General features: G+C 40.5%; 1 protein-coding gene across 1 annotated transcript; it reads left to right on the top strand.

Moving 5' to 3' along the window:
* Positions 1-8507: 8507 nt before the first annotated feature.
* LOC149016233 (2-alkenal reductase (NADP(+)-dependent)-like) lies at positions 8508-12694 on the top strand. Its single transcript, XM_089157359.1, has 5 exons — positions 8508-8831; positions 10355-10532; positions 11609-11775; positions 11862-11944; positions 12087-12694. Exons 1-5 carry the CDS (start codon positions 8598-8600, stop codon positions 12463-12465), a joined length of 1041 nt encoding a protein of 346 aa, XP_089013485.1. The 5' UTR covers positions 8508-8597; the 3' UTR covers positions 12466-12694.
* The last annotated feature ends 2484 nt before the right edge of the window (positions 12695-15178 follow it).

Here is a 15178-nt window from a genome sequence, read left to right as displayed (position 1 = left end):
TGATCAGACATCAATCACCTAATACCTAAGTGAGCTCATTATTCAAGGCTTACAGATAAATGATTCACCAAACCCATTGATCTCACATCACTTAAGCTTGTTCCATTCCCATTTCGGAGGGAAAGGGAGGGGGAAAGATATGAAGCAAATATTTCAGTCAGAGCAAATTTCCATCATAAATCATGTTATCACCTATCAATACAAAATGAAATAAAAGATGCAACCGCAAGCCAAAACCAAACAATGGATCGGATAACAAGACATTAGAGCTTAACAAAGAATAAATCATAGATTGCAGTGACGGCATATAAGAGAGAGATGTTACCTTTTTGTAGAAATGGGTGTGAATGAAGCTTAGAAGAAAAAAAACCAATGGAGCTCAACGAAAGACCAGTGCTCGGCGACGAAAGCGGAAGCCGTAGCGAGAGATGAAGAGGTGTTGAGACAAGCTGAGCCCTCGAAGCTAGAGATCAACAAGCTGCTCGCCGATGACGATGACGGAACGGAAGCCCTAGCGAGAGCGAAGAGGTGTTGATCAAATTTGTTGTACAATGACTCAATAACATGAACCTCTTACCTATAAGACTCACAAACCTTACAGAACCATGCAAGAGAAGCGTGAATCTTCACTACAGAAATCACCAAAACACACAGAAGAAGAAGAAAAAAAACCCCTAGAAACAACACCCTAAACCCTTCGATGCACAAGATTTTTTCCCAACAGAAAAGCGATGAAAATGAAAATGAAAATGATCCAAACAACTGGGTACTATACTCTCTTCAATCGGAATAACTTGAAAAAGGAGCCCGGAAATGATGATCCGAGCAAGTTGGCTGCTCGCGATGGCGATGGCGATGGCGAACCGAGCCCTAGCGGAGCGCGATGGCGATGCGGAACCGAAGCCCTAGCGAGAGCGCGATGGCGATGGCGGCGGAAGTCCTACCAGAGCGAAGAGGTGTTGATCAAATTTGAGACCTCGGCTGGAGATCAACAACCGCTCGATGATGGCGATGACGGACGGAAGCCCTAGCGGAGAAGAAGAGGTGTTGAGGATCCTTTCACGACAAAAGTGATTCGAAAGTGAGTCGATGTTATTTATACCCCCGCTTCAAACGATGAGTCTATTTGGAAACCACCTCAAGAGGTGGTTTCCGGTGGATTTCATTTTTAGGCAAAAACGTGGATCCGGCCGATTCATGATCCCCTTAGAATCGGACTCATTTTTAAACCAAACGCGTTTTTGTTGGACTCATGATTCCCTGGAATTAGATTGGAGGGGACAAACCGGCGCCCCTGTGCTAGATGTTTGGTGGGGGGTTAGGTTGGTTTTTTTTTTTTTTTTTTTTTTTTTTTTTTTTTTTTTATTTTTTTTTTTTTTTTTTTATTTTTTAAAAAAAAAAAAAAAAAAATATTTTTTTTATGTTTTGTGTGAGAAAGACGCCAAACCCCGCTCATTGCGGGAGGGGAGGGAAAAAAAAAAAAAAGAGGGGGGGGGGGGGGGGGGGGGGGGGGGGGGCCCCCCCCCCCAAAGGAAATAAAAAAAAGGGGGCAAAAAAAGGCGTTGTTTTGAACCGGGCGCAGAGGAAAGAGAGCGAGGAGGCCCCTTTTTTAAAGGAGGTAATTTTTTTTTTGGGGTTTTCCCCGTCCCCTTCGTTAGATTTACTCAAACCTTATTTGGGTGGCCGTCCAATCTTAACGATTAGATCCATTGCTAATAGATCCGTTCGCGGTAGGATAATGGATAACTGCACGATCATAGCGTGGCAGTTATCTAAGTAAGCACGATCGTTTGCTCCCATAAGTGTCGTTTAACCGTCTACTTGACGATCCGTCAACTTCAATTATCATGGATTCGAGCGTGCTTGTTGATTGAGTCAGTTTACTTCCTCAGCAAGTTAGCTTTTAAAACCGATCCGCTCGAATGCGAGTCGGTTCCTTTCTTCCCGACCGAGGTTGAGGGTCGAACCAAAAGCAAACCCGGTTCGATTATGATTTCTCCCGTATCAATGAGAAAAGGAAAATTTACTAAACATATACATACCTGTCATTTTTTATCTATGAGACTAATTCGACCTTGCTTTAGTTCTATGCATTTAACGTATAGGACAGTTAAGCTGTACATCTCGGTCCATCGGATTGAAATCTTGACTGAAATTTTGGATCCGACAATTCGAAATTTCGCTTGATCATAAATGTGCACGACTGAAACAATTTCGAACCTAATTCTACTTCAAAAGCCTTGTTTAGAAGTCATTTTAAGAGAAAATCATTTTTGTAAATCATGAAACGTAATATTTTTCGTCCTACTCGAAATACCCAATAAAAAAAGGTCAAGTTAAGAAGGTAGGATATTTGTATTGGCATGGGTAACAGATCAAGTATCTCTTTCTAAGTTCCAAATCTCCTGGATTTTGATAAGATAGAAGCGTGCGTGATCTATAACATAAACGGCAAGGTGGCAACCAACTAACCATAATAACTTCAAAAAATTGATAAGAAGCTATCCATCCCAGTTACTCATTACTATAAACCTTTTGTATTCCAATCCGAAAAACCATTTCAAGAGAAAATAAATTTTTAAAAGCACAAGACTATTTTAACCTAATCAAAATATCGACAAAAAATGGGTTAGGAGCATAGTTCGAAATTTCGCCAAAAGTCAGGCGACTTTTGGTAGGGGTTCGATGAAAAATCGAACCCCTGTTTCGATGGGTTTTTTTGGTCATTTTGACCTGAAATTTCATGTGTAGCCTAATTTGAGGCTAATAAACACATTGGTAGTGTTATTTTGATCTAAAACATTACCTAAACTAATGTTCTTAATCGACCCATGTCCTACTATACGCGGACGAAAGCCCCGAAACTAAAAACCTAAAAACTCATAAAACCAAATCATATAAAGTCTACAATTCATTGTACAAATACTGTAATACATAAAGTCATCCAACCATATAAAATCTGAAACTCTCAGTACCAAGTACTGTGCCTAGGTGGATCGAATTCCTCTGACTCGGACTGTCTCCATTGATGCCCCCCCAACAAATTCACATACTCATCCCATCTCATACGATATTGAAAATTGTCTAAGTAATCATTAACTGAGTTCTATAGCGGTCATCTTCCGCACGTGCCATGAGAACTCCAATTTGAGGGAAGTGAGAATAGGGCCAAGGAACGTCTCGCATGCCATCGGATGCCCTTGTTGGTACGAATGACTCTGATTGTGAAAGAGGGAGATGGACACCATAGCTCCCATGATACGAAGAACTAGAGGGGACACCATAGCTCCCATGATACGAAGAACTAGAGGGGTTACTAATTTCCATATCATACCTGTCCATCCGAAGGAGGGAGAGGGACACCATAATTACCCGTAGGCCAATAACCGGTGTGGAGCCTACGACTCATCCAAGCTCATGGACCCCATTGCGCAATCGCCGCATCCCAAGGATTAACATAGTCATGGCCAGCTCCCCTCCGATGGTGGCTCAGCCTCGTATCAGGATATTGACGACCACGCTGATAATCACCACCATGATCATAATCGTGAGTGGCATGATCAAAATGACTCTCCCCAGTGTATCTGGGTGGGGGCTCTGTGTCTCCGGTAGTGGAACATGTATACGCTCTCCAATTCCTCCACCACCACCACCACCACCACCACCACCACTACCACCACCACCACCACCATCATCTCCACCACCACTACGATGTGTCATCGGATTGTTGTCCTCGCCCTCCGTGCCCGGTGCCATCATCCAATCCTCATCAGCGGTGGCAGCTGCCTCGCATGTGCCCGACCCTCTTCAGGGCCATATACTCACCCACATTAACCCTGCAGCTGAGCTAGTTCGGTCGGCCTCCCTCCAGGTTGGTCCAATACCGCTCACCCCGTCCAACATCCCCGGTGAGGGGATCTTGTCATCTTCGGCAACATCAAATATATCATCAGATTGATGTATTGCCTTTCATTCCGAGCCCGCTCTCCGCATATTCGCCTCAACCTCATATTATAGTGAATAAATACGAGGTCATTTAGCGCTGGTCCCAACCGGTTCCTCCTCCGGGAGTGGATCATGTTGAATGTACTCCAATTCCTCTCACATCCGGAGGCGAGCAAGTCCGCAGGATCCCTCGCCAATCTTCCAAGTTTGATGAACTATTGCCATAGAGATACCACCATTCAGCCGCATTATCACAAAAACATTAAGTTAGAAACTCAAAAGTCAAAAGACTCAAAACATTTATGCATCTAAGCCCTAAAGATCTAACTATATAAGTATCTAACCCGGATCCATGGTTTCTCCGCCCGTCGACCACTCCACTAAAAGACCCAAATGCATCTCTAAACAATTTGATCTGCAATAATACAATCATTAGTATTGATTGGTTATCTAAATTATTTAAACAATTAATACAACTCACTAATCGTTTGAAATTCCCAATGTCTCACCTCATTGTGGCAAAATGATTGGACCATCTCATCCGGCTCCAACTTCGTTATCACCCGTATTAGGGCATCCAATAGGTTTGTGTCCAACCCTAAATGTTGACTATATTGATACTTAGGGTTTAGAAAATATGCTGCATAATTAAAAAAGCTTAAAATTAGTACCAACTACCAAAGTACCAATACCTACAATGCTACAAGCCCACAAGTCTACAAGACTACAAGTCTACAACTACAAATCAACAACCCGAATATTTACTTACCGGCCCTATGAAGAGGATGCATCGATGAGCCGTCCATCGTGCACGACAATATCTAAGAAAGCCCATGCCTCAGGGTTTGCGCCTTTATAGCACCTTCATCGCTCAAGGGATGCATACAAGTGGGGCTAGTGGGTCCCCTCAAGGAAGAGTCCACCATACGCAAGACCTTTACTATATGATCTATGGTCCAACACTCAGAACACATCTCCGAAATCACGATGATATTGTGTTCGCGGCGCGCCCATTGGTCGTGCTGAATTATCACAAACTCATTAAGTCAATAGACAATAAATATCATACAAGATAATCATAAACTCATAATATAAATATAATAATTTATAAGATGAAATAGTAGATAGTTATCTTACTTGGATCCACCCAATCAAACCACTCTTGCGATGCAAACATGGATGTGAGGCCCGACTTCTATCTTGCTGCTGCTCAAGGCGACGAAATTTATCGCAAATCTTGTCGGACCGGTCGCACCAACTCACCTCCACATGATCTCCGCATCATTGCCAAAGCAACGTTATGATTGTAGATGAAGTTGGTTACCTGCTTGCACTCTCAACGTGTTGTGGACAATGCTGATTTTTCCAATGTCCTTCAAGTTAGGTCAATTGAATGTGCAGCACAAGGTGTCCACATAAGGTTATAATCGGTGAAGCCATCAACACTTCACCGGCCTTCTTATAGTTGGAGCCATTGTCGTGACAATTTGCACCACATTTTCCTACCAACCCGGTCGATCACATCCTGCGAGCCCATGATATATCCGTGGTCTTTCGTATGCCGTGCATCCACTCGATTTCAAGAAGACAGTTCTCCAATCACGATACCATGAAGTTGATGATGACTTTCTCGTCGGGCCGGTCCATCCATCCATGATGGTGCATCCATAGTATCCCAAAAGGGTTTCATACTATCAATATACTCCTGCCTCTTGCTTCCCTTTTGAAGGAGGGTGGTCATCAACTCTAGGGTTGGGACCACTATATCCAGGGCCTCCCCAATAGTATCAATCATATTCGTTGTTGGCCCGTGCTGTGTTTCTCGGATGTGATTGTAATAAACCACTTTGACATTGCCTCTTTACCTTCTTTGCCATACCTTTCCATGCCCATCTTGCGCTTGGCCCCTTTTCTCCGAATGTATCGGATCTGCTCCATGTCTCCGCGCGGGATAATCGTGGTTCCGTGGTGTGGCCCGACGTCCAACATGATGTAGGGGCCCGCCGCTCGTGATCCCCAAACATGCCAAATACACCACCCCTCCCCCGATCGGGTCTAGCCCCCGTAGGCCTAGATGGACCAGCCCGGCCGCTCGCCATACCCGCTCCCGATGGTGCAATCGCCGCCTCTCCCATGGCCCGCCGCATACCCTCTCCTCCCGATCTCGCCACATCAACGATCAACATCCCTATCATCATCCCAATCATCCACATATGATGCGCCCCGCATCACATCTAGTGCTCTGCTTTCCTCCGATCATCTTTCTTCTCCCTTTGTTTTGTAAACCCCGAGTAACTTGATTACATCCGGATGGCCTCCATTTAGTCACACCTTTGAACTCCCGGATGTGACCCTTGAACCTACCGATGCCACCCGTATATTCTTTGGACAAAAATTACACTCCTTTATTTTGTCTCCATCAATAGCCGCAATATTCCAGTTGGGTCGCCCCCCCTCCTCCGCGATCTCTCGGTTGCCCCGACCCTCCCCTTGCCCCGTCCCCGCCCCTGCCTCGCCCCCCGGGAAGACCTAGTCCCCCGACTCCCACCGCGCATGTGCTGCATTCAAATAACATTAACAAATAACAACATCATTATAATTGTTTATACACATATAAACAATCATATATGAAATTATGAATATTGCATGTATGATATAATTATAAAAATAGCGCCCATATCAAACCCGATGAAGCCACATGGGCAACACAACCAACAGTTGAAAAATACTTATATAATTATTCCATAATTTTCAAAACATTTTCCCCCATTTTCCCTTATTTTTGCATTTTCATAATTATTGATATTTTTATTAATATCAGGATATTTTTGAAAAATAAAATAACTTATTTTTGGGTCAAAAATATTTCGACTCCGTGAGTCCGTAGATCGCTCACGGAGTTCCACATATGTTTTTCTATCATCATACAACCACCGTATCACTTAAAAAGTAATTATACAAGATAATCAAAATATCATTTTTTACCCACAAAAATAAAAAAATTAAATACTTTGCGAAAAAATTCCGACCCGTGAAATCGTAGATCGTCACATGGTATTCAACATATATTAATTTCAAAATCATCCAACATCATATAGCATGCATTTTGTGAAAAATTACTGGATAAGAATGGTTCCTGCTTGCGAAAAACTCTCGATCCATGCCGCCCGACGCGAAACAACGGATACCGCACAAGGAAGCAAGATGTCCCGTAGATGTCAAGATCGGCGAAAATATAGTGAAAGTCGAAATGAGAGAGAGAGCTCGGAGAAGAGAGAGAAGAGAGAGAATTAAAAATTCGGCCCCGCTTCTCCGATGTCGTGTCGTCGCCCCCCGCATGGCGACATATCGCCCGTGTCCGTATGTCGCCCATTTTGTACCGTGGTTAGGAGATCTGCCTATTTGTCTTGGCATGGGTAACAGATCAAGTATCGCTTTCTCAGCACCAAATCTCCTGAATTTGTCAAGATAGAAGGTGTGGTGTGCATGATCTCTACCATAAATGGGATTTCGGCAACCATAACTTTGTTATGTGCATTCGGACTTTGGATTGGTACCATGGATAAGGCATCTGGTGGCTAGACGCACGGATACATGCCCTGCCCGGATGTAGGAGATCTGTATGTTTTTGTATTTCAATCATCATCATGTAGTAAATATGTTTAAAACTTTATATAAATATTTGTTTTAATTGTGTCTTTTATCCATAGTTTTATTTAGTCCCACATCGGGTTCATCATCATCATTGTAATTAATCAAGCATTGTCCCAACTAATGAAGTTAGCTTCATGGACTATTGCCAGCTTTGTTTCAGGTCATGCTAGATACAAGTCCTAAGCTATGCATGTCATTTTTCAATACTCCTCTTAAGTTTATTTTAGGTTTGTCCTTAGCTTTTCTAATCATTTCAATATGGATTATATCATTTATCCGTACAAAGGTATTTATAGGTGATGTGGACAAAAGAGCACCGAACCGGGTTTAACCATAGTCGGGTCATGGACTCCGTTTGAGGATGGGTTAACCATGGTCGAGACCGGTCTAAAGTTTGAACCAGTTAGTTACGTAAGGGTGGAAGAACTCTGCGGTCGTAGAGATGAACGTAATCCCATAGAAATTCGGATACATGATTGAGTTATAAAAAGATAACTTCCACTAACACGAGGACAACTTCCACTAACACGAGGACGATCGTGCTAAGAAAGGTAATTAACCTTATCTCCAAAGAAGAGAATAAGAACAAAATAGTTTATTTTATCAAGAATCTCAAGGCTGATCCATTTTTGGATGCATTAATAGGTGGATGCCATTGTGTTACCTCAAACGATTTTTTTGTAGCTTATCACTTATTGGAGCTATTCCCACCTCAATTCTAATATAATCATTCATTATTTTATCATTCTTAGTTTTGTTACGGAATTATCTATCTTAAACGGGATGGGAGAGAAGCCAATGGCAAATAGCCAAACTTTTTACTGTAGCATATGAGATTAAGGAGTGGGAGTGGGTGGACTGGTGATGGTGGAAGCTTGTCTGAATGGAAGCTCGCTTTCAGACAAGAGTCCCCATGATGGAATCATGGAAGCTTAAAATGGGCTCGTCGATCAAGAAAAAGGCAGAGTCACAGAGAGAGACACAAAGAGAGATCAGGAATGGCGCAGGGAGTGGAAGTCAGTAACAAACAGATAATCTTCAAGGACTACATCACAGGCTTTCCCAAGGAGACAGATATGATTTTGAGCACTGGAACCATCAGGTTGAAGGTTCCTGAAGGATCTAATGCAACTCTTGTGAAGAATCTCTACTTATCTGTTGAACCATACATGAGATCCTGTATGTCCAAGCTGGATAAACCCAACTATGTCCCTTCTTTCATTCCTGGCGCTGTAAGACACTACATTCTACATTCGTTTCAATCATTCTTAGATATGTGATATGATGATCCGTTAGTTTTTTGTTGCATTAATTGGTTGCGTCGTTTCAGGGGTTTTCTGTTCTCTGTTGCAATAAAATAAACCTAATTTCTTGGTGATGTACTGACTTCCATTTTTAGATTTAAAAAATGGTCACCCTGTTCCGGCGTCTCCAAATCTGGTGAGACAGTGATCTCTGGATAAAAAGCATAAACAAATGTTTTCTATTCTGACTTTTATGTGCTTTGTTATATTTTCTATACTAAACTTTTCTGGGTTTTGTTTATTCTGAATCCGTTCTGGTTATAGCCTTATCTGAGATGTTTAAACCTTTATTAGCCATTAATCCAATCGTGAACCGGATTCAACAAAATTGCAGGATTTCATGATTGGAAAGTCGGATTGATGAATTTGCTCGATCTGATTCAGATCAGAGCTGTTGTTGATCGATTTTCTCTCTGTCGCTCTGTCTCTTTAGTAGTAATTTTCTCGATCAAATGAGTTGATTCTGGCCCGTTTCAGATCTGAGTTGGGAAAGACGATTGCTTTCTTATCTGTCTGCAAATTTATGGGGTGACAGTTTTTTCTAGTTCCTAAAGTATCTTAACCCCTGGGAGATTACTTTAATGCCCTTACCTGATCCTATCAATTTCAAACCCTAGCCCATCAAACAAACAAATGGTGCAGGAAATGGTGCAAGCTAGGAATCAATTCAAAAACCATTTCATCCTCAGTGCAATGTACTCTATGTGTGGATATCCGAAGTGCGATCAATCAAACCAGAGGAATTTGTTTCAGTTACCATTTTTAGACCAGATAATTTCACCTTTCCATGCGTTTTCAAGGCTTGCACTGGGCTTTCATCCTTGGGATTGGGACATTCCATTCATGGCATGGCAACGAAGATGGAGATGAGTTCAGAAATTACAAACTCCTGCAACTTCTTCTTCCACATTCCTTTGCCTTCAAGCGGTAGGTCCGGCCTCTGCTACCTGCTTCTTGGCCTCTGGCACGGTAAGCTGATTCACCACAAATACAATGAGTTTTAGTCGGGTTTCTCTTTCAAGCTCGATTCGCCATGGGAGCTCTGCAACACAGGATTGGGAAATAAAGAGGGAAAGTAGAAGAGGCATAATGAAATTTTCATATTTAGACCTAACATTTCTAACAGAAAAGGAAACGTGTGTATTTTTTAACTTGTTGTGTATCAGCATTCTGCAAGTTAGGGGTTCCATTTTGGGGGTCTTGCTGCAATTTGAATTTTACTTTTTAAAAAAATGATTGTTTTAAGTCTTGAATTTGACATATGACTAATTTGGGTCTAGATCAATCATTCAACACTTAGAATTACTGCATTATCATGCCACATTGATAAACTTGTTTGGGGAAATTGTCTAAAACAACTTTGCACAACGAAATTAACAATTGAATCCAGTTAGTTGTGCGGGTAGTATTATGTTTGTGCTTACTTACTCTGTTTTGTTTGAGAAATGCAGCCTCTAAATGGAATGGGTGTGGCTAAAGTTTTGGATTCTGATAATCCAAGTTTCAAGGAAGGTGACTTGGTGTGGGGGATAACCAGATGGGAGGAGTACAGCCTGATTACAATGCCAGACAGCCTGTTTAAAATTCCAGACACAGATGTACCGCTCTCCTACTATATAGGATCACTTGGTAAGTTGATTTATCTTAATTCATGAAAGATTCCTACTAGTCAGTGTTAATTAAAGCATCTAAAGATCATTGCCAATATGTTTTTATGTTATTGTTGTGTTTAGTTTGCATTCCAAACTATAAGACTCATACTGAATACAGTCTTCATGAATGGTTTTAAACTTTTGGATCTAGTAACTACTTATCATATAATTATCTTCTGAACTTCTCAATCTGAACATTTTTAGTGTCCTGGCACCCTAACCCTAAAGATGTCACCATAGACATTGTGGTTAAGGTGAATGAACTATAAAACTACTCCATGAAATTGTTTGGAATCATTGTTGAGGGATTAGTAATTAAAAACGCGTTCGGTTTATCATTTTTCTGGATGCATTTTAGACCTATAATGCTTTCCAAGAATGCATACCAAACACTGCCTAAGAATGCCCTCTATTTGCAAAGGAAGGAATGATCACCTTAGAACTTGATGAGAGATCAGACACAAAGCTCTCTAGAGATCTGATACAGGGAATGCTTTTCTATGGCTATAGTCTAAGGGTATCTGTGTCGTAATAACCAGAAGAGGGTATTAGCCATATTATCATAACCATTGTAAGTTACTGGAAGCTTGGGACTCAGCAGAACTCGCCTTAAAAATGCTTTTGCATTCAACATATCTCCTTCACACAAGGAGGACATTTGGGAATTGGGATCTTCCCAGGTTGAATTTCTCCATTTCTGGAGGCACATCAGAGTTGTAGGATCCCGATTTTGTACTGGTTGAGACCTGGGTAGAAGTCACCCTTTAAAGTTTAAAGCTAGGCTAGCCATTATAGGGAAGGCAGCATGCCAACATCCTTATTAGCTTTAACAACAGACAGTACTAGCCTTCACAACCGACTACTGACTTCTGATTTTGCTTAAAACCCCAACATTTGCATAGTCTTTCTATACTAGTGACTGTTTTACCATTTCACCATTTCACCATTTTGTGATCCTCTACCTATCGTTGTACATCACAGTTTGCAACCACTTTGATTTCACTTATTAAAGTATCTAATGCTTCACCTTATTGTAACTTTGTTGCTTTATAGGGGGCACTGGTTTAACTGCTTATGCTGGTTTTTTTGAACTGTGCTCACCAAAGAAAGGGGATAAAGTGTTCATATCAGCAGCATCTGGTGCAGTTGGCCAAATTGTTGGACAGTTTGCAAAGATAACGGGTTGCTATGTAGTTGGAAGTGCTGGTTCCAACGAAAAGGTGAGGCTTCATGCTTACCATCTCATTTTGCTGTGAACTTCTTGATCCAGAATCGTGCTAATAATTTGTTTTGGGGTGAAATTAAGGTTGATTTATTGAAGAGCAAGTTTGGATTTGATGAGGCTTTCAATTATAAAGAAGAGCTTGACTGGGATGCTGCTTTACAAAGGTCTGTCTCAGATTACAAGATAAATCTCTATATGGTATCAATTTTGAAGTCATGGATTATACTGTTAGTTTTCTCTTCAAAATTATAGATTTCCTTGCTTCTGTTGAATGGTTATAGTTGAGAATTTCTATCTTCTTGTCAGGTACTTCCCTGAAGGGATAGACATTTACTTTGACAATGTGGGTGGGAAGATGCTTGATGCAGTCCTCCCCAATATGAGTTTTGGCGGTCGAATTGCTGCATGTGGGATGATCTCCCAGTATAACCTTGAAAAGCCAGAGGGTGTTCACAATTTGTTCTGCCTTGTCACTAAGCAGATTCGCATGGAAGGTTTCTTGGTTTACTACTACCGTCACCTTCGGCCCAAGTTCCTTGATTTTACTCTTCCTCTCGTCAAAGAGGGGAAGATAGCTTGTGTAGAAGACATTGTTGAGGGGATTGAGAATGCACCTAGAGCTCTGGTCGGACTCTTCACAGGCCGTAATGTTGGAAAACAGGTAGTCGTAGTTGCTCGTGAGTGAATGATCTACATTCTATTATCTATCGACTACACTACTCTGTGAACTCACTTTGTATCAGATGTTATTAAGTATCAGATGCTATTAAGCATTAGTTTAAGCATGAGACTCGTTTAGGGAGATGGGGGGATTGGTTCTGAGGGTGGTTGCTCCTCTTTGAGATTTGGGTTTTTCTCAAATCAGGAAAAAAATAAAAAAATAAAAAAGAAGAAGAAGAAGTATGGGTTACCAAGTACCAATGCCTTCTTGTGCCTAATCAAATTTGGATACTCAAATGAAATTATATCTAAGGTCTAGTTTTTCTTTCTTTTTTTCCAGTGATGCAATTGTGGCAGTACAGAGATTTCTACCTACATTTTCCTTCATTTGCAGAGAATTTTCCTTCCTTGGTCGTTTCCTGAATGCCAATGATTTTAGGCTCCAAGGGACCATACCTTAGCCCTGTGACGATCTGTTGGAACACTTGCAGTTAGACATCCAATTAGTGTTGGATTGAGTCCTCAAAAAGTATAAGAACCCGTATATTCTCCTCTCCTTAAATGAGAGATAAAGAAACAAAAACAGACGAAGGAATGCGAGATATCTACAGAATAAAAGGAAGGAGATGAGAGAGAGAGAGAGAGACTTGGCATTTGGCTTCAATGTGCAGCACTGAGCTGCCTGCGGCTTCGATTGATTCTGGTGGTCGAGATTGAGGGAAGAATAATGTGTTCAAGGTCATAGACTCATAATTGAGAGCTTAAAGCGAAGGAGAAGATTTGAGCGAAAAGTGATGTGTTGAGGTCAAAATTGAATGCAACTGTCAAAGGGAAAGCAACAAAAATGGTGATTCTCGCCTATCCATCACCCACTTTTCAAACAAAGTGTGCATATGGGTAATCATGGTAATCCAGTCAAGGGAGAGAATGTATGTGGAGTTCCGGTTGGCTTGAGTGCTGTGCATTTGAGCTGCTTGCGGCTGCGATCGATTTTGGTGGTCGAGATTGAGGGATGAGTAATGTATTCAAGGTCATAATTGAGAGCGTAAAACGAAAGAGAAGGCTTTAGGGATAAGCGACCTTTTGAGGTCAAAGGTCAAAGTTGAATGCCACTTTCAAAGGGGAAACAACAAAAATGGTGAGTCTTGCCCATCCATCACCCACTTTTCAAAGAAAGTCTGCATATGGGTAAGCTAATCCAGTCAAAAGAGAGAATTTATAAGGAGTTCACAATGACCACCCTTTTATTACACTCTATAGAGAGGAATAAGGGATAAGGATACATCATCACTAGATAAAATGCTAAAAAGAGTTAGTTCAAGAATTCTGAGTTTTTTTTTTGGATGAATAGAATTCCGACTTGTTATGTAAATATTGATTGTTAGTTTTCTTTCACAAGTTAGGAAACGCAGAAGAGTTTATATTAACTTTTAGAGGTATCATGTTGGAAATTTTTTTTTCCTAATATTATCAGCTACCTATTCCAAAAAAATAAAATAAAATAAAATAAAAAAATTCACAACATTTTAAAACATGTTTTATTTGATTTAATAAGGTGGAGAAGTCAATTTCCTTGATTTAAAAAATCTTGTCTGCTAAAATGAAACTATACTTCTCAGTTTTCCCACTCTCATCTTCTTTTAAAGTTCCACTAAATTAATATGACTTTGTAGAGAAGTGATGAAATATGAGATAATTTTTTCACACAATCCATTTCTTTCATTTTCTACTCCCCCACCCTCACTACATGTAAGTCTTACATGTTTATTTTTCTCACATCTTTTTATCAAGCAAAGAATCGATAAAAAGAACGGGTGGAGACTATTACATATACTAATAGGGAGTATTGAACTTTAACCTCCTCTCTAGGAGACATTGGTCGTTACCAATTGAGCTGAAAGTTGTATTATCTCTATTGTTATAGTAAAGAGCTGTTCAATTATCTAGTCTGAACAATATGATTTTTTTATATATTTTGTTTTGTAATATAAATTTGTGTAATTTTCATTTGGACGTATTGAGATTTGATCTAAATTATTTTTATTATTCATAAAAAGTGACATTTTGCATTAGTCTCCTATGTTGTATGTCCTTTATTGGTCTTTTTTGGATATCATAAAAGAAGCAAGGGCAAAATTTCAATTTATGTTATTTTATGAAAAACGATTCATGACAAACCTCATGGGGTCGAAATGAAAATGATTCAATCTATTTTACACCTAGATCCATACTTATTCAATATCCAGTCTCTTGATTTCCAGCATTGCTTTTGCGTCTGGATGGGGCTGTTTATGCAAGGCAGAGGTGGATGCGTCGTCAGAAAGTGCGAATGGTTGATGATGGGTGTTTGTTGGACAATTGTGTACTCCTTGGTCTGAACATGGGCACTACAGGCTTCTGTGGACTATACTAGAGCTCCGGTGAAGCTCCGCTGATAGGACTAGTGCTTGCATTGGTAGTGCACATAACTAATGCTTGCATAGGTCGCACTCGATAAAAAATTCGAACATTACGTGGGGAGTGCTAGATTCCCCCCTTCTTTTCTCTTTTTTTTTTTACAAAAAAAAAAAAAAAAAAAAAAAGAAGTATATAATTTTTTTTTTTTTAAGTTAATTTTTTTTTTTTTTTTTGATCAAAGAAGAGGCAAAGTATTATATTAGTTAAAGCCACAACTACATATTTTGGTTGTATCTATTACAACCACTCTGTTGTGATAGTCTAGTGCAGAAGATTCATAT

The sequence above is a fragment of the Hakea prostrata genome, chromosome 5 (assembly GCF_041222555.1).
Source record: "Hakea prostrata isolate BN-2017 chromosome 5, UWA_Hpros_2, whole genome shotgun sequence".
NCBI lineage: Eukaryota > Viridiplantae > Streptophyta > Magnoliopsida > Proteales > Proteaceae > Hakea > Hakea prostrata.
Note: the sequence above shows the minus strand (reverse complement) of the source record. Positions and strands in the feature narration are given on the sequence as shown.